Source organism: Mugil cephalus, chromosome 9, assembly GCF_022458985.1.
Source record: "Mugil cephalus isolate CIBA_MC_2020 chromosome 9, CIBA_Mcephalus_1.1, whole genome shotgun sequence".
In the NCBI taxonomy this organism is placed as follows: domain Eukaryota; kingdom Metazoa; phylum Chordata; class Actinopteri; order Mugiliformes; family Mugilidae; genus Mugil; species Mugil cephalus.
The window spans coordinates 1079846-1107227 of NC_061778.1; the positions used below are offsets into that span (position 1 = coordinate 1079846).

Sequence of the window (27382 nt, forward strand, 5' to 3'; positions counted from 1 at the left end):
GTATTATACTCAACACTTCAGTGTTTGAATAAATCACTGAGTGAATAAATATAAATATGGATTAAGCCTCTGTGACATCGTCCTGAAGCTCAGTGTTGTATCTTCCCATCTTTGTCATTATTGTAGGGACATTATTAAACATGAGGGACTTGAACCCACACCCTTTAAAAAACTAAATGTGAAGCATACTTGAAGTCCAAGGCCCTATGGTCATCACATGAGCTGCAGTTTATTTGCAGAGACACCGGAGGGGATCTCCTGACCTTGAAAGAGGAAACTAGTAACACAACGACTCTGGTGGGTCTCAAACCCACAACCTTTGAATCACTTCCACACTATTCAGCTACAAGTCCAATGCACTGTCAAGGTTTCATGTGAACAAATTTTGTGACATTAAAGGCTGAAAATGTGACCTTCCACCTAAAAGCCAAACAAGAGGATGTAGCACAAAGCTAAGGATGTTGATTCCGCGTGCGAACGACAAACAGGAAATAACAGCCCTTCATCATTACCTTCATCGGATATTTACTTAATGTTCTTCTATTGGGCATGAGAAGAGAAGGCATTAGCTTTGCTAAATCTCTGCAAAAGTCTTTGAATTGCTTGAACGTCCACTAGACGAACCGTGAGAATTTGTAGTAAACGTGATGAAGGTATTTAAAGGTTTGGGCCAGTGGTTTGATTTTAGGAAGAATCGAGATAAAATCCTTAGCATTGTGCTACATCCTCTTTGTTTGGTTCTTAGGTGGAAGGAGGTTATGTTTTCAGTCTTTAATACCGCAAACTTTATTCACATGAAGGCTCTGAAATGTTGCTCTGTGGCGCAGTGGACAGCGCATTGGGCTTCTAGCAAATCACTAAGAAAGTGACCTTTAAACAGCTTCATCAGATGTTTACTAGAAGTTCTTCTACTGGACTTGAAAAGAGCTGCAGTAGTTCTTAGAGCTCTCCCTCTTCTTGAAACTAGTGACATAATGACTCTGGAGGGACTCGAACCCACAACCTTTGAATCTCTTCCATCATTTTCAGCTAGAAGTCCAATGCGCTGTCCATTGCGCCACAGAGCCGCTTCTTAATGGTTTTATGTGAACAAGTTTTGTGGCTTTGAAGACTGAAAACGTGGCCTCGACAAATTTCAATCAGGCTTCTGACCTCACCACAGTACAGAAACGGCTTTTATTAGAGTGTTAAATGACATGAGGTTGAACTCTGACTCAGGGAAGGTGTCAGTTCTGGTCCTGCTGGATCTTCGTGCTGCGTTCGACACTGTGGATCAGAGTTTACTGCTGAACAGGTTGGAAACCTGGTTTCAGGTCCTACTTGGAGGAGCAGAGTTATTTTGTGACCATTGGAAATTATCAATCCGACCGAGTGACTGTGACATATGGAGTTCCTTAGGGCTCAGTCTGTGGGCCCCAACTGTTCAGCATATATATGCTGCCTTTGGGTCAAATTCTGCAAAATTCTAATGTCAACTATCATAGTTATGCAGATGACACTCAGATATATCTCACACTGTGTCCAGATGACTCCAGTCCGACAGAGTCATTGTGTCACAGCTTACAGTCACATCAAACCAGTCACCAAAACAGCCTTTTATCAACTTAAGAACATGTCCAGAATTAAAGGCTTTATGTCCCAAACAGATCTGATTCTGACTGGACTCCCCCCAAAAAAGCATCAAAACGTTGCAGCTCGACTTTTCACCAGAACAAAGAGATCAGATCATATCACCCCAGTTCTCAAGTCTTTACACTGGCTCCTAGTCAGCTACAGAATAGATTTCAAAGTTCTGCCACTGGTTTTCTGTTTTATGCTGTTCTTTTTAAATGCTTTGTCTTTATGTAAAGCACATTGAGTTGCCTCTTGGTATGAAATGCGCTATAAATAAAAATGCCTTTCCTTGTTGCACCTCAAAGCCAACAAACAGGATGTAAAATAATGCTAAAGTTGTTAACTTAATTCCACCTGAAAACAAACAGGAGTCCCAAACCATTCAATTCAATTCAATTCAATTCAATTCAATTCAATTCAATTCAATTCAATTCAATTCAATTCAGTTTTATTTATATAGCGCCAATAACAACACAAATCGTGTCAAGATGCTTCACAAAAACCAGTCTGAAACCTCCAGAGCAGCCTAAGGGAAAAACACCTTTTAACAGGAAGAAACCTGGAGCAGAACCAGCTCATAGGGAGGAACCATCTGCTGAAGACCAGCCGGGTAGAACCAGAGAAGATAGAGAGAGAAGAAGAACAGGAGAAACAAGATAAACTAACTTCTGTCATAGATACAAACATCAAGCTGAAGGAAACATGTAGGATCTAGTAGTATAACACATAGCTGATGATCTGTGACAGTTTGTGAGTGTAACAGGAATCATGGGCAGGTTGGTGAATAGTTCATCTAGGTAGGAGTGGACACCTGGAGGAGGACATGAAGACTGGGACAGATGTAGTTTATGGAGCTCCATGGGTCTGATACACAGCACTCCAGGCCATGAAGACTGGGCTGGTTGATGAGGCCACGGCAGCAGATGTAGCTTAGAACTCCACAGGTCAGATATTCAGCCTCCAGACCAGAGACCCTCACAAGAAGATGGAGGGAGAGAGGGAGACACAGTGGTTAGTAAATTATAAGAGATAGAACATAAAATGATAAGATATTAGAGGACAGGAGCCAGAGAAGACAGAGGAGAGGACATGTCCTCAGTGCATCGTCCCCCTGCAGCCTAGGCCTTGAAAATACCTTCATCTTCATCAGATGTTTACTAGAAGTTCTGCTAATGGACACGAGAAGAGTTGCAGTTATTTTCAAAGATTCAGAGATTAAGAGCTCATCCCTTCTTGAAACTAGTGTCATAACAATGTAGCATAATGAAAGGAAAGTTAAAGTAAGTTAACAGGAAATAGCAGCTCCAACCACCAACCTTTCAATGACTCACTCTGAAATTTAATAGAGGTTCTTACTCTCCATCTAGAGGAGAAGAAGCTGCATAGATTTAGAGAACCCCTTCTGGATGAGAGGAAACACACTTAGTGGAACTCAGAGATACGTTTCAACATTGTTCAGCTTTTTTTTTCTTTCACAAAAGGACAACTATTCAACTATTCAAGTTCCAGAGTGGGACTTCTTCTTCTTCTTCTTCTTCTTCTTCTTCACTCACTCATCTCTTTATCGAGATCACATCCAAAACATCCTCTGGACTCTCTCCAAAACACCTTTGCCTCGTCTCATAATTTGTCTCCTGCCCAGTTCAGATGTGATTACCATGGGTGGAGGAGTCGGTGAAAGGTTATCAGCTTCCTCTGGCCACTGTTCTGCTGAGCTCGCATTCCTGGAAGTGCACAGCTAAATTTATAAGACAAAAGAAAAACACCCATATCTTAATCTCTTAATCAGCGTTTCACTCTGGGAGATCCTTCCTCTGGAATGGAACTGGAACAACCTGGTTTTCTGCCTTCAGCTGAACATCGCTGTGATGCCCCTGTTAAATGCATTTAAATGTAAAGTCATGGAGGGCAGAGAACTTCCTACAGCTCAGCCAGGACAAAACAGAGGTTTTAGTTCAGAGAGAGAAACTTTTACCAAAGCTACAGGATTTTAACCCTTAACAATCTGGAAAGAACGTGTGGATCATAAGAGTATGAATTAGAGGAGTTTGAGGAAGATGCAGAAAATCTCATCTCTTCTTGAAGGGGATGGTTAGACAACAACTCTGGTGGGACTCAAACCCACAACCTTTAAATCATTTCCAAAGGACTCTGCTGGACGTCCAACACGCTGTCCACTGAACCTTCTTAAAAATGTTTGAATTCCTTCGATGTCCTTCAGACGAAGAGTAAACATTTCTAGTAAACATGTGATGACGGTATTTAAAGGTTTGGGGCGCTTGTTTGTTTTCGGGTGGAGTTAAGCTAACATCCTTAGAGTTATGCTACGTCATGTTCTTTGGATTTTAGGTGGAACGAGGCCACACTTCAAGTCTTTAATGCCACAAAACTTCTTTACGTAAAGGCTCCGGAAAGAAGCATTGCATTCAGTCACTACGGCCAGACAGACATTTTCTCCTCATGTTAACGCCTTAATCAGACTTTAACTAGACAACACCTGTGCTCATGCTCCATGACCCCGAACAAAAACATCCAAGACACAGAAGAAGAAGACGGTAAACAGAGCCAGTATAAGAATAATCTGAGGGACAGCGCCATCTATCTGCACCAGAAGTAGCGCCACATTACGTACGAAATTAAAAAAGCTGAACTATTATCCGTCTGGTTGTTGTTTAAATGCTGATCTGACACGTGAACGACTCTTGTTTGTTTGCATCTTTTGTGGAGTCTACGCTGGTCCATCTGGGCTGGGGTGGTTCCCCCCATGGCTGATCTTTCCTCACCTGGATCCTCAGTGTCCGGCCATGTTTGTGTTTTATGTTGTTTTTTTATGTTTTTTTTGTGAAGGACTTTGTGTTGCATTCTTATTGTATGAACATTTATTTCTAAATAAAGTTCGATTGATTGACATCGAGATTACAGAATATTAACTAATAAGAAACTTCAGAGTTTTTCTATTTGTCTTAGAACAAAGAAGAATGAGTAACTTTCATTTTCAGGGACCAGACTGGAGAGCTGAGCTGGAGTCTCTCTGGTGGGTCCTGGTCCTGATCCAGTAACGATATGAGAGGTTTTTATTACACCAGAGATGATGCATTCAATGTTTACACGAACCAAACAACTGTTTCCATGCTCTAAGTTTATTAGATCAGAGTATAAAATAAAGTTACACATAATTAATTCTGTGTCTGTGACTGGACTCAGTTAAAGGATGAATGACACGTGAGAATAAAGGATGTAAAGAAGCAGAACTCCCTTTTTATGAAACTGACAGAGTGAGAAAGTGTGAATGAGTGAGAGATGGAGTGAGAGCAGCTGTTTCCTGCTCCATAAACTCCTCCGTTCCCACAGCATTCCTCTCCAAACGATAAGCAAACAAACAACATCTATAAATCAGATTCACACCTCACGGCTGATTGATTGTCGGGACTCAGAGACACCAGCTCAGAGAGTCTAGAGGAGAAAGATCTGATGGGGTTCACATTAGTTTAGCATTAGCTTAGCATTAGCTTAGCGTTAGTTTGAAACATGGGGGCGCTAATGTCCTGGTTTGGGCCTGTTCTACTGCATCATTGATGGACCAATGAACTGTGAATTCTTCCAGAGAACTCTAAAAGAAAATGTCAGGACTGGAAATGTCGTAGCATCAAAAAAATAAATAAAAAATAAATAAACAGAAATGTTGTAGCATCAGTTGATGAGAAGAAACCACCAACATTTCACAACTGAACTGGTTCTGATTAATGGGATCGGATTAGACCCTGATCAGCTGTTACCACAAACATTCAGTCACAAGGAGCTTTTTTACAGAGATTTATAACATGTGCTCATTTCACGGAATAAATAAATGCTTTCGTCTAATGTTTGTCAGCTTCTCTTTGTCTCCTCGTGTTTTCAGTAGTTTTTATGCAGAAATGTAGAACATTGTGCAGGATGTAAACTCTTTGAAGCGTCTCTGATAACGTGCTGTTTCATTTTGTTGAGTTCAGTCGTCACAGTATCGAGATTAATTCTCAGAGTTTCATCTTTAATCACTGTTGCTGCTTTTGCTTTAATTGCGATGCTGTTTGGTTTCAGGAACTGATTCTGATTCTGTTTCTGGTGAAAATCTTCCCACATGTGGAGCAGACGTGAGGATAAATTTAATCATTTATCATAATAACACACAAATGTACGTGAGTTACTATTAAAACATTTGTTTTTAAGCATAAAACAAAATGTTTCTGTCAACACATGAACAGTTTATATCCTAAAGGTGTTTAATTCAATCCAGAGACGGAAGTTACTGGAGGAGGAGGAGGAGGATGAATAATATATATATATGTGTGTGTGTGTTATTATATATTATCATTATTATATATTATTATATATAATTAGTTCTATGAAGCAGAAAATGTCCTGAACAGGAGGAGACTGAAAATGAACCGAGAGTTGTGTTAAACTTTATAACTTTATTTAAATATGATATTTATGAAGGTAAAAACGTCCTCCTCCTCCTCCTCCTCCTCCTCCTCCTCCTCCTCCTCCTCTTCGGTTCCCACAGTCTGTGATTGATTGCAGGTTGTAAATTCTTCTCGTCATCTCCTGACCGAGCGGTGGAGTCGAGTTACCCAGGTTTGGTTTGATGCCCCCTCCCCCCCTCACCCCCGAGGAACTCGTCCTCTAAAGGTTTTAAACTCATTTTAATTAGAAATGAGTTCGATGAGGATCCAGAGATGAGAACCAATGCATTTCCTGATAAATCAATGAACTCTCAAAGAGTTTATTATGAAAGTAGCATCTGAAATAAGGGGGGCGGGGGGGTGTAGACAGGTGCTGGGGTGGAGGAGGAGGAGGAGGAGGTGTATGAGGAGGGGTCTGTTAGACTCATCATCGCCGTGGTAATGTCCTCTCTGGTCGTCACGCCAACTCATCCCCCTGACGACGTTCCCACGAGAGCCGAGGTCAAAGGTCGGCTACTAGACGGATGTAGAGGAGGAGGAGGAGGAGGAGGAGGAGGAGGAGGAGGAGGAGGAGGAAGGAGGTCTAGATCAAGGAGGAAGGTGATGGAGGTAGAGGAGGAGGAAGGAGATGGTGCTAAGATTAGTCACCTGTCACTTGTTACCCCTTCCTCCTCCTCCTCCTCCTCCTCCTCCTCTCCGTTAGCCTGCTACGTTAGCCTGCTACGTTAGCCTATGCGCTAACCCTCCGTGTTGTGTGTTGAACTCACCAGGACCTCTTCTTCTCTGCTTTTAGGATCGTGGGCCACCTGTGGAGAACAAACCCTCACATTCCTTTTCTCACCACCTCCTCGACCTCTGACTCCTCCTCGCGGACTCCCAGTCTCTGGGTCGGCTCTGTCACTTCCTCCCCGGACGACCTCCGACCCCCCCAGATCACAGCAGCTGATTTCTGTCTTTTTCCTTTTTATTCCAGGAGGTGGTTGGAGCTCCATCCAGCTCCATCATCAGACCTCATGTTCCCTTCAAGTCAGCAACAGCTTTTATCTGTGGGGTCAATTAAACCGTTATGTGTCACTTTCTTTACATTTATAGTTTATATCCATCCATATCCATCCAGAACACCTGCTACACGGTTTCTATCATAATAAGTTCATATTCTTAGTCTCTATAACATTTGGTCTGAAAATCTATCATCAGGAATTATTATAAAGAATAAGAACCTATATTATATCGAGACCAGTGTCCTCATCATAGTGTGTCAGGGTTCGTGGGGTGAAACTGTGCAACAGTTCGTACAAACTGTAGCATAGTTGTATTTATAAATAGTAATTAATATAAGAGTTTACTACATTTACTGAAGAAACTAATTAAATTATATTGATTTACGGAGAAGGGGGGGAATTAAATAAGTTTTTAAGTTTTTAACTTTCTTTGTGAACTGAAAACGTAAATGATTTAGTTTTGAGTTTGTTTAATGTGTTGTGTGTCTGTGAACATGTTTGCATGTATTTTTCTTGTTTAATGTTCCAAATAAAGCTTCAATCAATCATAAATTAGGAAAAGTCATTAAATTTGAAGCAACAAAATAATGTTAATCAAATATTTAGAGACGTTGAACAGTGAATGGGGTCAAACTGAGAACAAAGATAAAAAAATATATATGTATAAAATCATTTTAAAATAAAATATAAGTGAATAAAACATATTAACAGAATTAGCATATGAATATACTTCAGCTACCTGGATGATGGAGGCCTCCTCCACCTCCTCCTCCTCCTCCTCAGAGCGTCTGCAGTCACACGTCTGAATAAAGCAGAAGGATGCGTCTGAGTCTGGACCTGTAAATGTGCTGCTCGGTCTGGATTCATGTATTTAAATGGTTCACTTCCCTTCCTGCGTACACTCTGTTATCATGATTATCATGAACACAGACCACGAGCTCCTTATCGCTGAGCAGGTTTCACACTCTACACCTGATGTTATCTGAGGACCATGGTCGACTCATTTCAATCAGTTCCTCAGAAACAAACAAACTGTTTTCCACTAAAAGAAATGAGAAGTTCAACACATGTACATTTAGATTCTTATTGTTGTTTTTCCGGTGACGTGGAAGTCGTGTGTCATTGAGGGTTTCTGAATAAGTCTGGAGGGAAATTCTGTTACCGACAAGGTTCTTGATTGATCTTGATTTCTTTAACTCTCCTTCTCAAGTTTACGCATCGAATACGACGTTGTGTAAGACTGTTGGTTGTTGAGCGTCTGGGAGTCATGTGTTAGATTAGATTAGGTCAGACTCAACTTCATTATTATTCCACATCCAGGTTCAGGGCAACTAAATGTAGTTTATCATCTAACCAGAGTGAGAACAGTGTGGTTTATCTATTTATTTTCTTTTTTTTTTTCGTTATTTTATCCTTTTCAAAAGGTGCTATAGAAATAAAATGATAGATTGATTGCATAAGTGGGTAGATGATGAATTATGTGAAAGAAAATACAGATGATGTGAGCATTAAATAACGAATGAGCAGTAGCTCCCTGATGTTACTAGACTACTGGTTATGAAAAATGTTCGTCCAGACGACATATTTTAGTTGAAATGGCTGCAGTGATCTGCTGGATGAAGAGCTGCAGGACACAACGACGGAATAATGGGAAAAAATAACAATTAATTCAGACTTCTTTATGAAAATGACAACAATCTGCATTCTCTGTTTCCTGTGTTTTAATAAAAATGTTTTCAAATAAATTGTGACTGATTCAATTCATCCCGATAAAAGAAATGAAGGAGACAAAACATTAGAAAAATCTATCACATTACGAGGGTTAAACTAAAGCTTTGTGGCTCAGATCCACACAGAGACAAGAACCTGGAGGAACCATGAACTATGAAGGCTCCCATGAACCTTCGCGTCCTGACTGGAGGACGTCCGAGGACGAGCAGGATGAGACGACACTTGATTCATGTCCTCCTCGTCCCTTTCCTTCCTGTTCACACACTCTCCTCCCCGTCATGGAGGATTGAGGCCAGACAGACTCTGTGTGTCCAAAACAAGCTGGGAAAGAGGGAGGAGGAGGTGGAAGAGGTCAGAGGTCGTGGACGGTGATGGAGTGATGACAGATGTGTGTTTCATCTGTGTCTTCTTCACCCTGTCCCTCTCTGTTAAATGTCTTTCTGTCTCCTGCACTAGTCAAACGTATTAAAACCTGCAGAGACCATCAGCTGAATGAACAGGCTAACGGCTAGCTGACAACTTCAGTTATTAGATTAGCCTAAAACAAGACAATTAGCTGCTATGTGAGTTTACACAAGCTAACAGGCTAATGCAGCCTGAGAAAGACAACATGAGCAATTATATTACCCTAAAACAAGATAATATTAGCTGCTACGTTAGCCTAAACACAGTAATATTAGATGCTAATGTAAACAAGATTAGCCTAAACGAGATTATGCTGTGTTAGTTTATACAAGCTAACAGGCTAATGCAGCCTGAGAAAGAAAACTTAAGGACTTATATTAGCCTAAAACAAGATAATTAGCTGCCATGTTCATTTACACAAGCTAACCAGCTAATGTAGCATAAGAAAGACAACTTAAGGTATTATATTAGCCTAAAACAAGATAATATTAGCTGCTATGTTAGTCAACACAAACAGGTTAATGTAGTCTCAGAAAGACAACTTAAGCAATTATATTAACCTTAAAAAAAGATAATGCTAGCTGCCATGTTTGTTTACACAAGCTAACCAGCTAATGTAGCATAAGAAAGACAACTTAAGGTATTATGTTAGCCTAAGCATGTTGATGCAGATTTTAGCTTAAGTGAACCAAAATTAGCTGGTACATTAGCCTAAACGAGATTATGTTAGCTGACAGCTAACAGGCTAATGTAGCCCGAGAAAGAAAACTTGAGCAATTCTACTCACCCAAAACAAGGTAATGTTACTCGCTATGTTAATGTCCACAAGCTAAGAGGCCAGTGAAGTGTGAGAAAGATGATTTAAGGTATAAGGTTAGCCTGGACAAGGTAATGGTGACTGTTTTATTAGCCTGATTTAATGACTCTGTAGCTCTTTCCAGAGTCAATCTTTAAGTTTCAGTTTCTCTCTTGTACGACTTAAGTTCTAATTGTGTCATTTTTGAACACTTTGTTCATTTAACATAAAAACAAAAATAAGTGCAATGAAGGGAGAGATTTAGGTTTTTAGTTTCTGAACATTCTGAACAAATAATCAGTTTTCATTTGTTCTCATGTGATAATTTTGTCCCATTGTGATAATAAAGTATTTTCTATTTACTTATAAACAGTTTTAACTGGTTTTTAATCCAAAAGGCAAATCAGAAAAACACTGAAAGATTAAACTGGAATTTCATAGTGAAAAAGTGTCACTAGCAGTGACACTGGCCTGTGTTTACTTCGGATAGATAGAACCTTTGACCTCCGCCCTGTTTGTCTGCAGTCGGTTGGTTTCTGTTTCCACTGACAGGTTTTTGGCTCAGGGTTCAGAGCTGAGCCTGAGGACAGGTGTGTTCTCCAGGTGAACGACAACAGGTGAACAACCACAGCAGGTGAACAACAACAGGTGAACCAGAGTCTGAAGTTCCCTCCGCTCTCCTGCTGTCGCTGTTAGCGACCGTTTGCCACGTGGCCTCGGTTACTGGTTAACCAGGAGACGCTTTATCAATTCTCTTCAACGAGACTGTGGACGAGGAAAGAAAAAAATAAAAAACGGCTTAAGAGTGGGAAGGATGTCTTTGATTATTAGCTGCTGCTATGTTAGCAAGTTAGCTGCTGCATTAGCCTTTAATGAGACTTAGCCTAATGAAGATAACTTAAGCACATCTTGCTGGAGCTGCGTCACATAGACTCCAGACCAACTTTACTACACAAAAATAATCTGTGCTGGTGGAAGTTGATCAGACTTCCTGGTTATTTCTCTCATATACAGTAACTGCACCCAGTTTAGGACCTTTCATTGACATGATACCAAACTATCTCCAGTAAGAGCCTAAACTGAGTCTAAACGGGTTTTAACCTTTGGGAAAAGGCCACACAACTTCATAAAACCAGGACCCACAAACACAGCAGTGTGACCAAAGAGATTAGCAGCAGGTGCAGCTCAGAGGACGGATTTTACTCAGCAGCTGCTCTTCAGCGTTTTATGAGGATGCACAGTCTTCATCTTTTAACCACAAATCTACCAAGAACACTTTAAATGAAATGAAGACAGAAACTAAATCCATGAGGTTTTGATGCTGGAAGTTGATTCATCTCCAAACATTCGCTTGTTTTAACTAAACCGGGAACTGAACTACACCTGAGTCTCATCACATTGGTGGAAACACCTCTGGACACCTGATACGTAATAACGATGGAGCAAAAACTTTAAATCTGTTTAAAGATCGGACCAATAAGAGCTGTAGGACGGAGAGAAAAAGTGCAAAATACCATAACAAAAGAATGATATTCACGTTATTTTTCTAATTTATTTATGAAAAATATATATTTCTTGATTCAGACTGAGACATTAGGCACATTAACATAGACATATATACAATTCTCTGTCATAAATACAAAATTATTTACAAAAAGACGAAATTAAATAGGAAACACTATCTTCTGGAGGGTATGTACACATTGCATTGTTTTTCTTAAATTAACGAAGATAGCACAAAAATACACAAACTACACAGGGACGACACATATTTTTGGTATCAAATGGATTATTAGAATAAAAAAGAAGAAGGAATTTATATATATATATATATATATATATAAATTCACACACACACACACACATATATATATATATGTATAGCTCTTTGGAGTCCTTCACTGATATAAAAGAGAAACACGTTTTCTGTAAATAAAGCTGCAGTAGAAGAGTTTTTTCTCTTTAACTTGCCGTGACAGCAGTGTTTGACAAAAGGCAGCAACAGAGAAAAATTAATTTCTACGACCTGCAGCACCAAAGACTGATCTGAACGTCGGACTCTTTGTAGAAAAAGGTGCAAACTCTTCCCCGATTCCACTGAAATCACATTTTAGGCTCAAAATCTGGAGAATACACATCAGCCGGGATAAAACCCGGCTCTGGTGGATTAAAGAAAGAGATTCCTGGGATTTATTCTTTTTTTTTGTTTGTTTTTTTTTATAAGAAGAGGCACTTCAGTGTCTTTAGGTTCGTTGGACGGTGATTGTAAGGCGTCTTCCAACATTTCATTAACTGGACGGCCGTGGCGATAAAAAATTAAATGTCACTCACAGGGTCAGGCTGTTTCACCTCGAATAAAAACACAAAAATAAAAAAGTCTCTGATTATTCAATGAATGTAAAAGTGGAAAGTGGCGGCACATTGATTAGGGAGCGTAGATGAAGGCAACCGACTTTCCAGACTGGCAAAAAGTTCACATCTTCTGTTTGATCCAAAAGGAATTAATATAGAACAGATAGAAAGGAAATTATATTAGGATTTAGTAGTAAAAAAAATAATAAAGATAAATAGTGCAAATGACGCCGGACATTCAGTCTTTATCTCTTTTTCATTGTCATCCGAACATTGTCAGTATCGAAGCAGTATAAAAAACAAGTTCCTTTTTTTTTGTTTGTTTCCGTTGAGCAGCAGTAATAAATATTAAATATAAAAAAAAGGGTGTGGGTGGAATAGATCCTCTGGTTGTCCTGGATAGAAAAAAGGTTTCAGACCTTCAGCGTTAAAAATAAAAACAGAATTCCCTTCGCTGTCGGTCTGAAAACTGGAGGTTATACCTGAGAGAAACACAGAGAGACAGCGGTTAATCATCAGCGTACGGGATTACTTCAGGTAAGTCAAATTAAAAGACGTCAAGTTGTATTTTGCAGTTTTGGCTTCATAATTCTGCTGAAAGTTCAGGAATGTTTGTATTTAATGCTGCAGGTGGTCAAATATCTTTCATGTAATATTGGAAATAAGATTTTCTTCAGAATGAAATAGTTTCTGATACAGATTCTAACACTCGGTGCGTTTACATGCACGTGAAAAAAACGAATTATTGCCTTAATCGGACTCTAACAGGAGAACTTAAGTGCATCTAAACACGTTACTCAGATTAAAATCAGAATTCTCATTGTCTGATTGCGAGGCCCAGATAATTCAATTGGAATCAGAGTTTTCATCAGATAATGCGTGTGCACATGCTCCACCGCCGCTGCGCTGGCGTGTGACCCAACAACAAACACGTCCAAGAAGCTGATCATAGAAGAAGAAGAAGAGAAATGGAGCCGTCTGAGGGACAGCGCGGATCTTACCTGCACCAGAAGTAGCACGAACATTACGTACAAGATTAAAAAATGTTCTATTATCCATCTGGTTGTTGTTAAATGTCTGACGCATGAACGACTCTAGTTTATTATATCACGTAATAGATCAACCAGAAATCGGGCCGTATTAACGTGGTATTAACCCGCTGAAAATACACGTATCGCCCCCTAGTGTGGAGGAGGAGAACAGTTATTCGATTTTCTTGCGCTGCATGTAAACTGGAACAAGGACTGTAGTCAGAAAGTAGAGTTTAGAGCAAAGCTCCATTAAACTCTGCATGTAAACGCAGTGAGTGAATCAGTTCAGGAACATTTGAATGACTTGATGCAATGTTTTCATTTCTTCTTCTGCAAATTTGCTTCTGAGGGTCCAAATCCAGACCAGGGAATAATAATGATGATGATAATAATAATAATAGTAAATCTTCACCTCAGTAGCAAACACACACTGCTCCATCTGCTCCGGGATGATGAAGACCGGGTGATAGAGTCCGTCCATGGTGAACGTGAGCGGAGGGACGACGATGGACGAGTCACATTTTTTCCTGTTTGAGTGAAAAACAAAAAGAGAACAGAGGGAGGGGTTAGTACGACGACAACGACAGCAGCGCAGACACAATTAGACATAAATGCTCGCAGGTGGAAGTATTTGAAAGGCGCAGACTGATGAGATAAGACGTGTTGTGACTCGTCTCCAGAGGAGGAAGAAAGACGGCAGAGAGATAGCCATCAGAGCATCTAGTCAGGTACTTACAGGTCGAACCTGTTCTTGTCCCGATGCGACTCCTCTTTTGCCAGGTTGTAGTCTGCCATTTTGTTCTTGAACACGTTGTCGCCGCCCTTCTCCACCAGCGCTGCGTCCTTATTGGACACCTTCAGGTGGCCCCCGGGGATGAGGAAGGCCTCCTTCTCTTTGAGGCTGCCCAGCGGCGCTCCCGGGAGGCCGCCGTTGTTGTGTCCTCCTCCGCCACCGATCACTGCGTTGCGGTTGTTCACCGTCTCCAGGTCGTTCTTCACCGACGTGGACATGGCGATGAGCTGTCGGCGCCGGCGGAGCTGACGCAGCATGTGGACGGCGGCGCACACCAGCAGCGCCAGGGTCACCAAGCCGAATGTGACGGCGGCGACCAGCGCTGGGGGCGCGTCTCCGTTCTTGGGCGGCTTGGTGGTGGGACTCTTGACAGGGTACTCGCAGCGGGCGCCCATGAAGCCCGGCGGACACTGGCACACGGGGCCGCTGAAGTGGGTGTAGCAGGTGCCGCCGTTGTTGCAGGGGAACTGCTCGCAGGGCGTGGTGCGCACCGAGCAGTCCTTGCTGGTGAAGCCGAGCGTGCACGTGCAGGTGAAGCCGTTGATGCCGTCGGTGCAGGTGCCGGCGTTGCGGCACGGGTTCCCGGCGCAGTCGTCGATGTTGGTCTCGCAGCGGTGGCCGGTGAAGCCGGGCTGACAGCGGCACATGACAGTGTTACCCAGGTCCAAACACTGAGCGCCTGGAGATGGACGAGACGGGAGGAGGGGGGAGGAGAGGGGAGGGGGTTCAGTTAAAAACACAAGGCTAGAGGACGGGAGTTTGACACCTGAACGCAACACAAGGACTGGATGCACAGGTGGAAAGAAGACATGGATGCCTTCAGGTTTTTTCAGGTATTTCCAATCAAACCCCTGCAGCACATTTACAGGTGGTCAAACATTTTTTATGTTATTCTGGAAATAATATTTTCTTCAAACCTAAATGGTTTTTGATTCAGACTCTACACGGTGTTAAAATGTTTGCCTCAAAGGCTGCAACAAGCAACAAGTGTCTACTTTTGTTCATTGACGGTTTAAGATGATTTGAAAGACAGAAAGAGAGAGAATGCATAAAAAGAACAGAAACAAACAGAGGACCTGGAATGGAGACCTGAGGGACACCGTTGTTTCTGCAGCCTCATACTAGTAAATACTCACGTGTGTGTTTTAGGCTGAAAATATTAAATCTTTTTTCAAAGAGTGAGGAACCGCAGAGTTAAACTGGTAAAAAGCGAAAGGAAATAGTTTAAAAATCGTCTTTTTCATGCACTTGAACTTCTAGAAAGAAGAAACTCATCCGGACAGGAAGGAGAGAGAGAGAGAGAAGAGAGGGGGGAAAAAAAACTTGTTTATCACAAAAATGTCCCGTTCATCAGACCAGAAACGTGTGTTTGATTAAAAACATCCTGAGTCGTGGTTTTCCATCACCGGGAAATCACAAGAGAACAGAACAATACGTAAAGATGTAAGAAGTCAGACCAAAAACTGAAACAGACTCTTTGTCATTTGCTCTGCAATTAAAGGTCAGTTGTTTGATGCTGGAGAGGAGACACACTCGTACTCCTGCAGATGTTTACGTTGTATCTACGGGTTCATTTGGGGCCGTCACACTGAAAACTCTGCAAACCAAACAGAGTAAAAACAGCTCCATATTTGGTCGTCCTCTGCTGCTGCTCTGTTGCAACACTGCAAACCAAGCGTCGCTACAACAATCAAGCGGCTCTTATGAGGGTCTTTTTTTTGGCCGTTCGTCAGGCTCATTGAGAGGCAGGAATGACGGAGGCGCGTTGAAGATAAGGAGGTTTCTACACGCTAATGAGAACCTGAGGGAGGTTGGGGATTCTAGCTGTACGCTGAGAGGTCATATCTGGAGATACAGTTTTATTTCTCGTGATGCCAGTTCTGGAGCCGTCTGTTCCAGATTATCTGTCTGCTCTGGGTTCGACTCGACTGACTGTTGCATGGTTGCACAACAAAGCCTGGAGGCTCCATGTTCACCTTAAGAATGTGCAGATAAACTGAACAGAGCAGAGTCAACAGCTAAACTTCTCCTGTTCGCTGGCATCATTTCTCTCGTCCGTTCAGGTCTGTTTTGTTTGCACTTAATATTACAATTCTTTTGCAGACAGACAATCCATCACGCTAAACGTGTCTGGATCCATTTTAAGAAAGTCTTACTGATTGATCCTGCACGGTGCGTTCAGGAGCTAAGAGTAAATGCGACATTCCAAACTCAGACGAAGTGAATTTGCTTAGTTGTCTTGCAGCTAATTATAATTAATTAGGAGTAAATCCCTGGAACAGTTTAGGAAACATGTGCGTGCCACATTCAGATACTTTCACAATTACATCACATAATTTATCTTTAAGGACTCTATAGTGAGACTCTTTCCAGCCTGAAATGAGTCCTGGATCGGTTCTGGATTCCTTGGACAGACCAGGAGCAGTCAGGTAAAGGAGGCGAGGGGAGGAGGACGGGTTTTATACCACGGCAGCGACAAAGACCACAATGTTTGTGTTGTCAGGCGGGAGGTGATAAGACACGCTCCAGTTTATCTGCTCACTGAGACACGTACATGCATGCAAAGGCTCGGGCTTCATCGGACTGAAGTCATTACACAGAGTAAAGAGAATTGACCTAATTTACAAAATACACACAAAAAACAGGAAAATAGTCTAAAGCTGCTGCAGCAACAGTGGGAATTTCACCCACTCATCCTTCAACAGGTTTCTAGTTGTGGGACATTGTTTGCTTCAACAACGTGTCAACATTTCCAGCTGAATCCATTGTGTCCTCTCTACCCTCAGGAAGACTGGTTTCCAGAAAACCTCCAGCTTATTTGCGTGTTTGTGTGGTGAAGATGAGAGGGAGAACGTCTTCCTCAAACTTCAGGTCAAACAAGTGTTTTCATTTAGCAGAAGGTTATGTTTCTAAATGAGATTATAGCAGCAGGAACCTTCTCCTGCTTTCTGCATCAAATATCTTTTTATTTTTTTAAATCTCCCGGCAGCAGCTGCCAAGTGTCTTGGGGATGTTTGAGAAGTTTGAACGACCTAATTTTGGTCTGAGCTTTGGAGGTCCGTCGAGTTTGCAAACTTTTTCCTGGTGCTCTGTTCCGCTTTAACTCATCTAAATCTTTCCTCAAAGGCTTAAATACTGGATTTTAAACATCCTGAGTCCGAGCTACTGACGGGAGTTTTACATCACAGTGACGGACTATGAATCACTCTCTTCTTCAGGTAAAATCCTTTCACTCAACACATGTCACGCTTTATCTGCTGGAACATAAACTCAGGATTGTGAGCCACAAGTTAATTTTCATTTTCCTGCCAATTTGGCATCACAGAAATATTTGTACATGCAGCATCGAATGTCAAGATTCCCAAGAAAATGTTCACACATCACGCCTGGCTGCTAAATTCAAGTCCCGTCAGATCTGAAAAACGCTGAGTCTAAGATTAAAGAAGCAGCTTCTGTTCCTGCACCACAAACATGCTGCAAAAGTGTCTCCTGAAAGAACCAAAGAGCGGCTCTGCAAATCTATTACCACATAAATCCAAGCGGATTCATAAAACTCTTAGTGCAAACTAACTCTCTGTTTTGCGACGCATCAGTTTCGATTTGATTCCACCCTGACACTGCGGTCACGAACTGGAACGAGCGGACTTTATCAGACATGGACGAGCTCCAAGTCTTTATTTATGCCAAGTGAGGAGCTGTGGCTGTTTGCTGGAAGCATTTCTGCCGTTTTTTATGGGTGCTGTTCTGAGATGTTCTTTGTTTATGCAGACGCTGCACAGCTTTTGCACAACAACCTGGGGCAGCTAACCTCAATCTGACAAATCTTACTCCCTGTTAATAGTTTGATATCTGTTTACTAATGGGAACAAATAGAAGACTCACAGCACGATAAGGCAGCCTGCTCAACAGACGTTTGCAGAGTCTCGCAGAGTCACTGTGGGACTCTGCAAACGATGTTTCAGACACCACAATGAACCTGATCTGATGAACCAACATCGAGTTTAAGCTTCTGATTACACAAACTTCAGGTCAGAGGTCTCAGAAACAAAGAGCACAAATCAAAGATCATCCTCCAGGTTGTATCTGCGCCAAGCCTCAAAAAACAAACTCATCCGAACTTCTTCTAAGAACACCATTCTAGAAACAAGGTGTAGAGCATTTTGAAAGCACAACCCTCCTTTCCTTTGTTTATTTCAGCGTGCAGCAGCAGATTCGTAAAGTTTCTCCACATTTGACATGAGCTAACTTTAAGAGACATCTGTCCACGTCTGTGTAATGAAGCCTGAAGCCTGAGACGCTGTCAGATAAGCTGTGTACCGTTAGCGCAGGGGCTGCTGCTGCATTTGTCGATCCTCTTCTCACAGTTGGAGCCGGTGTAGCTGGGGGGACATCGGCAGCTGTAGCCGCCGGTGGATTTCTCCGTGCAGGTGCCGCCGTTGAAACACGGCCCGTCTGCACACGTCATGGCGCTGATCTCGCAGTTCTTCCCGTAGAATCCCTGAGGACACGCACACGAGTAGTCGTTCACGAGGTCCTGGAGGGGAAGACGGGGAGGAAGTAAAACGTAAGACGTCTCTGCCGGACTTTCAGGAAGAACAGGTAGAACTAAAACGGGGTTCTGTGACTTACTTTGCAGCTGCCGCTGTTCTTGCAGGGGTTACTGTCGCACTCATTGGTCTCGATCTCGCAGTTGATGCCGGTGAAGCCGGGTCGGCAGGCGCAGGTGTAGCTGCCCTGGCCGGTGTTGGTGCAGGAGGCGTCGTTCTGGCACGGCCTGTGGTTGGTGCAGTAGTTCAGGTCTGAATCAACAGCAATGAGGGATGAGAGCGGGAAGTTAGTGAGGTCAGGTCTGCAGGACGTGAAGTAAAACAAGCTGGATGGCACCAAACTGAAAGGATTTACCGTGGGCAGCTAAACAAAATAGAGGCGGTCGAGAATTGCCAGTTTTAGAAACCATACTAACTATCAGTGCTTCAGATTTGTTTTGTGCATCGAGAAGAACCTTTAACATAAAAACCAAATGGAAGTTTTTGCCTCCTTTTATTAATGCGTCATTTAGTTTTTTCCAGATTAACTTTGACTGGAAGTAGCAGTCGTCCTGAACTTTTTCAAATGTTTGAATCCTGATTAGTTCTTAGCGGCACTCAATCGGAAAAGCTTCAAGGTTTGTTTAAAGCAACTGGACTGATGCTGTAATAACAGCCGATGGACACAAATTCACCGTCTGCGTAAAGCGATAACAGAAAGATGAATTCTGTAAATAACTTGGTATTTTGGTATGAAAACATTGGAAAATGGTAGAGGACCGAGGACAGCGCTCTGAGGAACACCATGGAACTTCTGCCCTGATGAAAACTGACTTAACTAAAAGCTACAAGAAGAATATTTAGGAAATAAGGTCAGAAGCGGTTGTTCCACTTCTTCTAATCAAGAACTAAAGCTGGCTCCGAAGAAACTAGATGATAATAATTATTTATTTGCCTGTCGTTTAGTATGTCGTCATCAAAGATTCTGAATTTATTGCCACAAGTCACTGTGGCTGATTGAAGCCTAGAAATCAGCATTTATATTTAACAATTTAAACATTTCTGACAGTTTAAATCCTCTTATTTCCTCATATGCAGACGATAAACCGCTGTAACTTTTACCAGAAATCCTGTCCTGATTTTAAAGAAGACATTTAAATTTTATATGTTTAGCTGATAAATTTTATGTTTGTTTCTGTTGTCACAGCAGTTTGATGTAAATCATCTAATGTTGATTTTAAATACCTTCCCAGAGGCTTTTGGCTTCGTGCTCGCTGATGTTTTTTGGTTACGGTTAAGTTATCGCTGCTAAAAACAAGGGTAGATTTGGAAGCGTTGAAGGTCCAACATGATTATTCGTTGGCGTGAAGCTCTGCACGCTGCGACTTGCAATGTCGAGTAAAATTCAAAATTCTTTGTGTCACAACGCATAAATGATTTGGTTTAAGAAAAAAAACTGAAAACAAAAATGTTAGCAGCGTTAGCAGAGTTTTATTTCATGTCATCTTCCATGTCGCTTAATCCTGCACTAGGGTAGCAGAGTTTTATGTAAAATGTAATTTAAAGAGTTTAAACTCCTGCTCTGTCTGTGTGTCGTAGGAATATTTTGCACAAAACTGTAGAGTTACTGGTTGTGAGTTCCTGCTGCAGATTTCTACTTCCTGTTTTCTCTTTGACCACCTCTGGTCTGCATCATGAATCTGTTTTTATCCGGATAAACTGAGCCATGTGTGGAGGAAAGGCTGCAGCTGTGTGGGTTGACAGTTAGACCACCGTGGTCCCGTGGGTAGGGTGGGTGTTGAACCCACCTTGGTCGCAGTACAGGCCCCCCCATCCCTCCTTGCAGATGCACTGCCAGGGGTCCTGGCAGGTCCCGTGGAGGCAGCCGGGGTAAGGGGCGCACTCGTCGCAGCGCTCGCCCTTCCAGCCCTGCCGGCATACGCACTCCCCGGGGGCCTCGCAGGAGCCGTGGTCCTCGCTGCAGCCCGCTGCACAGATGGCTGATGGGTAGGCAGGTCGAAAAAGGAGAAAGAGAGGGAAAGCAGAGAGCATTAGCACGAGTAACAAGCGGACGTCTCATGTTCTTCAATCACAAAACAATCTCCTCCTCCCTCCTCCTGCCTCCCTCCCCTCTCAGGGGCCTCAAACGCCTCTCCCCATCAAGTGCTTGTTAAGTACGAAGCAGCTGGCCCCCGCACAACAAAAGCAACACATGCCGTCTCCTTTCACGCAAGGCAGCGCACATTAAGCTGCAGCGCGTGTCCCTGTTAGAAGCGGGCGGGCCGGGGGGCCGAACCGGGGGCCCCCATTGTTGAGCACAAAACAAAAGAAGCCAACACACACATGCACATGCTCTAGACGACATAAGATCTGTCTCTTTTTCTTTTATTTTTTTTTTGGCGTTGTCCTGCAGCCACCAGGGCCAAACACGGCGGCGTTGACAACTGCTTGACTTAACAATTTGAAGAAAAAAAATGAAAAATGAAGCGCCAAGAGTCCCATTCTTCACCACCACCCCCTCCTCCTCCTCCTCCACAACGCCTCCTCCCTCCAATCTGAAGAAACGTTAGAATGAAAATGGAGGGAGAAGAGAGGAGGAGGGAGGAGGGAGGGGGGAGGGGGGGTGACACTACTGTAAGAAAACAGTGTTAACTCCCGTTTCATTGAGGCGCTGACACTGAGCTCATTCTGGGTCTGATGCGGCTGCAAACATCAGCTCGTTTCAGGAATAAAAAGTGGCCGCTATGATCACGGTGTACGTTCTGAGGTGGTACTCACGGTCCGAGCAGTACTCGCCCCTCCAGCCCTCCAGACAGAGTCGGTTCCCGTCTACGTCGCAGGTGTAGTGGCCGAAGGTGTCGTTGCGCAGGCGGCAGTAGGCGGAGCAGTCCTCTCCGTGGTAGAACTCACTACACACCACGTGGTAGGAGAAGCGGAGCTCGGTCTGGTTCCCGAAGTGGACGTCCTGGGACCACTTGGCGTCAACGGGCAGCTTCCGGCGAGTCGCCAGCCGACTGATGAGGTTGTTCTGGTTCTCTGGAGCAAACAAGACAAAAAGAGATTAGTTTTATATTTAGATTTATATACTTGTTATTATTATCTTTGTGTGGGATTTTATCTCTTTGTCATATTTATTTCTAATAATAAATGACTCCTTTGTTGATCTAAGGAACTATGTGGCACTGCAAGAGTCAGTGTAGAAAAGAAAACAGGAACTTCTGGTGTATTTTTGGAAAAGTCTCCAACTTAGTTAGTGTCCACTGACGCCGCCTGGCGGTGGGACAGAAACAGCAGCAGCAGCAGCAGCAGCAGCAGTTTACCTGTAGATTCCAGACCTGAAGACTCCGCGTTCCAGGCTTCGATGATCAGAGAGAAAGTTCCCTGCAATTAATTAAAAAAGGATCTATTAGGGTGACTGAGCATGCGTAAATGTGTCATTGGAGGTCAGATTTGTGGATGCAGGTGATTAGTCTGATCGTTTCTTTGGAGAAATAAAGGAAAAGTCTCCAATGAACGGATCACAGGAGGAGTGAAGACACGCTCTGGAGTGTGAGTTCCGTCACCTACCGGCCACTTGAAGTTGAAGGGGACCCTGATGGGCTCGCTCCGGGAGATGGAGTCGGGGTCGGCGCCGAAGATCGCGGTGAGTCCGGTGCCGTAGGTGCATGGCGGCTCCGGGCTGATGACGTGCTGCGAGTGTTTGAGGCAGACGCGGAAAAAGATCTGGCAAAGATCCGGGGACTGGAAGCGACAGATGCCGCGAGAGGTGGTGAAGGAGTCGATCTTCAACTCGAAGACGCCGGAGGAGAGGATCTGGGGAGAGGAGGAGGGGGCGGGCAGCGGGGTCAGATACGGAGTGGAGAGAAATGTCAACGTACACAAGAAAATAAAGAGCAAATGGAAAAGAAGACGGTTTTAAAACATATTTAAAACAACATTGCACATGCGCAAATGAGGAAATCATCTCTGGTCCTTTTCATTTTTGCAGACTCGAGTTTTATTTGTGACTCTGACTTTCTGCCGCTGCACGATTTACCAAACAGATACAAATAAATGTATAAAAACATGATTAAAGTCATTTGTTTCCTGCATAAATAAAGCAAAAATCCCACAAACAGCTTAGAAGAGTCAAGACGTTTCGTGCGTAAAAGCGCACAAACATCTGCACATGTGCACAAATATATAGGCGGAATCTAAAGTGCAGAGATGAATGAATAATAATAAATAAAGAACTAAAAAAAAAAAGAAGTACTCAGAGCTACTCACCCTCTGCGCCGACACAAGCAGCAGGAGACACGGCAGCAACAACCGCGCCATGACGTTCAGGCTCGGAGCGTCCACGGCGAGGTTTGTAAAACCGGTGCGTAAAATCCAAAACGGATCCGAATGAAAACGTTGAGCGCCACCAAAAAAGGGGAATGAATATAACGCTCGTTCCGGGAGAAGTTAAAATTTTAACTTGAAAGTCAGAGGTTCGCTCGTTTGTTTGTGTCGCGGTTGTGGAACAAAAATAAGAAACTGAAAAGCTGGAGAGAGAAAAATCCACTCGGCTGCTGAACTCTGGACTGTAGCAGCGGTGGCTACGCTCCGCTTTATATTGCAGGAGGAGGAGGGGGGGGTGAGCGGAGTGGACGCTGCAAAAAATATCCACCTGAAGAGCAAGCTCTCCTCCCCCTCCCCTCCCCTCCCTCCCCTCCCCCCACCGGAGCGTTCAAAGCGAAACTTCAAGTCGCAAAAACTGAAATCCTGTCAAACAGGAGCGACACCAGCGGAGAAGTTCCCATCACAGCTGACATCGCGCCAAAACTTCACCCGCGACACTTTTTTCTTCTTCGTTTCTTCGCGGACCTGTACGGGATGTGCGTAAAAGCGGTGCAGTAAACAGGAGGTGGAGCGGGGCCACGGCTCATTTCTTCCAGTGTGGAGGGGGGAGGAGGGGGAATGGGGGTGTAAATGGGGGCTCCGCTTTGATTCGCTTTCACCACGGAGGGTGCAATTACTGCGGGGCAATAGAACAAACTGTGAGGCGACAGCAGCGGCCAAACGCTCCTTTTACTGCCTCCTCCCCACGAGTGTCACCGCTCACACGTGATGGGACCCCACTCTTCACACCCCACGACCCCAAAGACACGACAACTACCACACACACACATAAATATATATATATAAAATAATACAATAAAATGATTTAAAGGCAGAAAAGTCCAGGCGAAAACTGGAAGCAAACATAAACACGCGTGGAAATAAAGAGACATGAATAAAAACCTGTAACATTTTAAAAAGACAAATAAGAAATAAAATCACAAAACTTTAGAGTCAAGTGTCAAACATGTGAGATAAGAGAGTAGAGTAGAAATAACTTAGAAATAAATATATTTACTCCTGTGGCCCGTGTCGCGTGCCGTGGGGTGCGGTTTTGGGGGGGGGCACAGGTCCCAGCTGTATGGTAATGATCCACCTTCAGGCCGTGTATCAACATCAACACGGAGCCATCGACCTCCATCAGTGGCCACTTTATTAGGTACAGCCCTGCTTTTAGAAGATGTTCAGGTTTAAGTCGCGCTGTTCATTCTGTTCACATCAGGATTAAATGAGCTGTTTCCTTCATGTGGAACACGAGCGCAAACATTCCAGGTTTCTACAGAGTGTGTACATAATGAGCTGGCCACTCGTCCACTCTGACTTCCATAGAAACAAGTGATTCAAGTCTATTTGAATTATTGGATCTGGCCTGGCCACTTTATTAGGTACACTAGCACCAGTACAAACAGATTCAATGGAGCGAAGCGATAAAAAAAAACATCCTCCTTCTTTCATCTCTTCCTTTTGTTAATTCATTTCTTTCGTTTTCATTTTAATGCGGGTTAAGAGTCGCTGAGTCACGTGACCTAAACTCGGTCTCAGGTGAAAGTGACTCCAGGTGCGCGCTGTCTTTTTCTTCTTTTTTTTTTTTTATTGGCGCTCGCGGCTCCACTTCGCCCTCTATTTTAATTGTAATGAGGGCAGCGCGTGCCTCTGCTGGTCCTGACTTCACCCCCCCCCCCCACCCCCCAAAACTCAGGACCCCACCCACGGCACGAGGCACGCTTCATCTGTCCCGAGACCCACAACAAGCTTCCCATTGTCCCCGCGTTCGTCTCCAGACGTGTCCTCGGGGGCAGCTCGAGACACGGTGATGAATGGCGCGACGTAAGGCACGCCGCACGCGGGGCCGCGAACAATGGACTCAATTAGCGATGAATGAAAGTTACCTTCTGCTCGCGCGTGCCAGAAAACCCAAAACATAAACGACGACGACAACAACAGTGGACCAGAGGGCGCGTGGGGCTTCCAATCTGAGATCAGCTGACCTGTTTGTTGTTGTTTGTTTGTTTGTTATTAGTAAAAATAAATAAAAAAACAAGTTTACTTCCTTCTTTATATGTACAAGTGTGACGCATGCGCAGCAGCACCAGTCTGAACACCACCGCCAACAACAACAACAATAATAATAATAATCATAATAATAACACCTATCAGTAGTACCTGATTAGCGCGTGCAGGTCCGGTCCCCTGGGGGAGGGGGGGAGGGGGGGGGCACCTCCAGGAAACAGGCGGCGCAGACAATATGCGCATATTCGACCGCGCGCCATCTGCTCATTGATCTGACCGCACCTCCACGCCACGCGCCCCGCTGTACGGCCAGGTGCGCGTGCCCCGTGAAGATTTTTATCCCCCCCCCCCAAAGAAACCTCTCTCTCTCTCTCTCTCTCTCTTTTGTCTGGTAACACGCGCCCAAATGGTCTAAAAAAAAAAAAAAAAAAAAAAAAAGCGCACGAGCTTTTGTTGAGGTGCGATAACACATGGCTCGTGCCCAGGTGTGAGGTGAGCGTGGGAAAGTCAGCTGAGGTGAGAGGAATGAGCGCAGGCGTCAAAACCGACACCTGAACAGACATGCGCAGTGACAGAGGGGGCGACAGACAAACGGTTTCTGTGGGCAGGGGGTCCAGCCCCCCCCCCTCTCCACCTCCACCTATTCCTCCCTCTACTCCTCCATCCTCCTCTCCATTCACCACCTCCTCTTCCTCCTCCCTCTCCTCCTCTTCTTCTTCTCCTTCACTGACAGTTTAAATGATTAAAAGAGGATTTTTTTCAGTCTCTTATTAAAACACAAACAGCTCCAGGACAGAATAAAACAAAACTTATAACCAACAACATTTAGTTATGAGGAGGTGGAGGAGGTGGAGGAGGAGGATGTGGAGGAGGAGGATGAGGAGTCCCTCCAGTTCTCCCCCCCCCCAGAAACATTACCATGACTGAGGACGGTTCCCTGTGAGATTCAGTCTGTTTTAAAGCCTCCTCCTCTGATTCAGATGAGAAGTGAACGGCCACAAACATTAATCATTAATCATCAGCATTTATCTTTAGCTGATTATTTTTGGGGCTCGTTATGTTCTAATAATTCACTAATTAAATGCTGCAGATTCACACTGAACCAGGAGGAAACTTTTTTTAATGATGAGATGATAAATTTACTGCTTCTTTAAACTGGCTCCGGATCAGTTTTATTTATCCCGAAGCCTCTAAAATCGGCTCAGTCTCGGGTTCAACTCTCCACCAGAGACGTTTTAACAGCAACCTGGAAAAACCCAGCAGCTCGTCTCCAAAATACACTTTATGAGGTTTGTTCCAGGGCTTTTCTTTATTATTTTTAACTTTATTACCTCCAGTATATTTTGTGCTGAAGACTTTGGCAGCTTCTCAGTGTGTGTTTGCAATTTAGTGCTTTGGTTACGAGCAGGAGAAACTTTGATCCCCTGATTAAAAGTGTTTTAAATGTTCTTTTTTTTTTATACCAGACTCTTCTTGGCTCCGTGTTAAACGAATGAGAGGAAGATCTGAGCTTCAGGATCCTGAGGAGACAAAGAGAAGACGAAGAAACACGTGAAACACGAACATGAGGAAAACTGAGGCCGTGTTCCAGAGAAAAACACCTCTGACCACACGGTTCTTTTCACCGACTTTCAGGATGATTTGAGTCATTTTTATGCAGAAATGTAGAAAAATCAAGAGGATGCAAAAGTGTAAACATCTGTCTAAACATATTCAGGTTTCAGGGCTGATTTGGTCTAAATGTGGCTTCAGAGCTGAAAACTATGACATAAGATGAACTCTACCTCCCTTTACTGACGTCTTTCCATCTTGTGTCTAAATCTGGATCCTGGTTCTGGTTCGACTCAAACACACATTTTCTTTTTTCTCATGGGTGAAACCCTGATATTACAGAAAACATGATTTTATTGTGTCACGGCTGAGAGATTCTTTTTCCCTTTATTTAACCAGGTAGATGTAGATTCTCTTTTTCAAAAGAGACCTGACAGAATTTTACACTATTAAAAGTGTCACAAATAACAATCAGGAGACAGGAATTAAAAATAGAGACTAAAGACAAAGTTATAATGGAAGTCAACGGGACATTTTTGTCACAAGGGGTTAGTACATTTTAAACCTGATGCTAATTTCATGTTTCTTTCTTTTTTTTTGTTCATGAAAAACAACAGTGACTTTAACTCCTGTGTCCTCATACGGGGACATTTAGTTTTAGGTTCGTGGCAGATTCATAACTAGAAACTAGTCGGTGATAAAAACAGCCGGTCACGTGACAAAAATACAAGAATAAAAAAAAAAATAGTTCATTTACACTTAATAACT

At 43.3% G+C, this 27382-nt stretch overlaps 1 protein-coding gene and 1 non-coding gene across 2 annotated transcripts; both read right to left on the reverse strand.

Annotated features, from left to right (window-relative positions):
* Nucleotides 1-975: 975 nt before the first annotated feature.
* trnar-ucu lies at nucleotides 976-1067 on the reverse strand. The gene is given in 2 exon segments: nucleotides 976-1011; nucleotides 1031-1067. It is a non-coding gene; the product is annotated as a tRNA-Arg (tRNA).
* A 10454-nt stretch (nucleotides 1068-11521) lies between these two features.
* On the reverse strand, nucleotides 11522-23335 carry dlc (deltaC). Its single transcript, XM_047595104.1, has 10 exons — nucleotides 22958-23335; nucleotides 22259-22504; nucleotides 22012-22072; nucleotides 21470-21727; nucleotides 20500-20691; nucleotides 18795-18964; nucleotides 18483-18699; nucleotides 14109-14844; nucleotides 13785-13899; nucleotides 11522-12823 (listed from the first exon to the last, which is right to left on the reverse strand). The coding sequence occupies exons 1-10, from the start codon at nucleotides 23006-23008 to the stop codon at nucleotides 12818-12820; spliced, it is 2052 nt and encodes a 683-aa protein (XP_047451060.1). The 5' UTR covers nucleotides 23009-23335; the 3' UTR covers nucleotides 11522-12817.
* Nucleotides 23336-27382: the final 4047 nt, after the last annotated feature.

Excerpts from the sequence above, each read along its gene's own strand:
- dlc (XM_047595104.1), bottom strand. The coding sequence starts at position 23,008 with ATGGCGCGGTTGTTGCTGCCGTGTCTCCTGCTGCTTGTGTCGGCGCAG. Across the intron at positions 22,505-22,957 it reads TGCTTGTGTCGGCGCAGAGG|ATCCTCTCCTCCGGCGTCTT; the intron begins GTGAGTAGCTCT and ends TCCTCTCCCCAG. Across the intron at positions 18,700-18,794 it reads AGAACAGCGGCAGCTGCAAA|GACCTCGTGAACGACTACTC; the intron begins GTAAGTCACAGA and ends CTTCCCCTCCAG.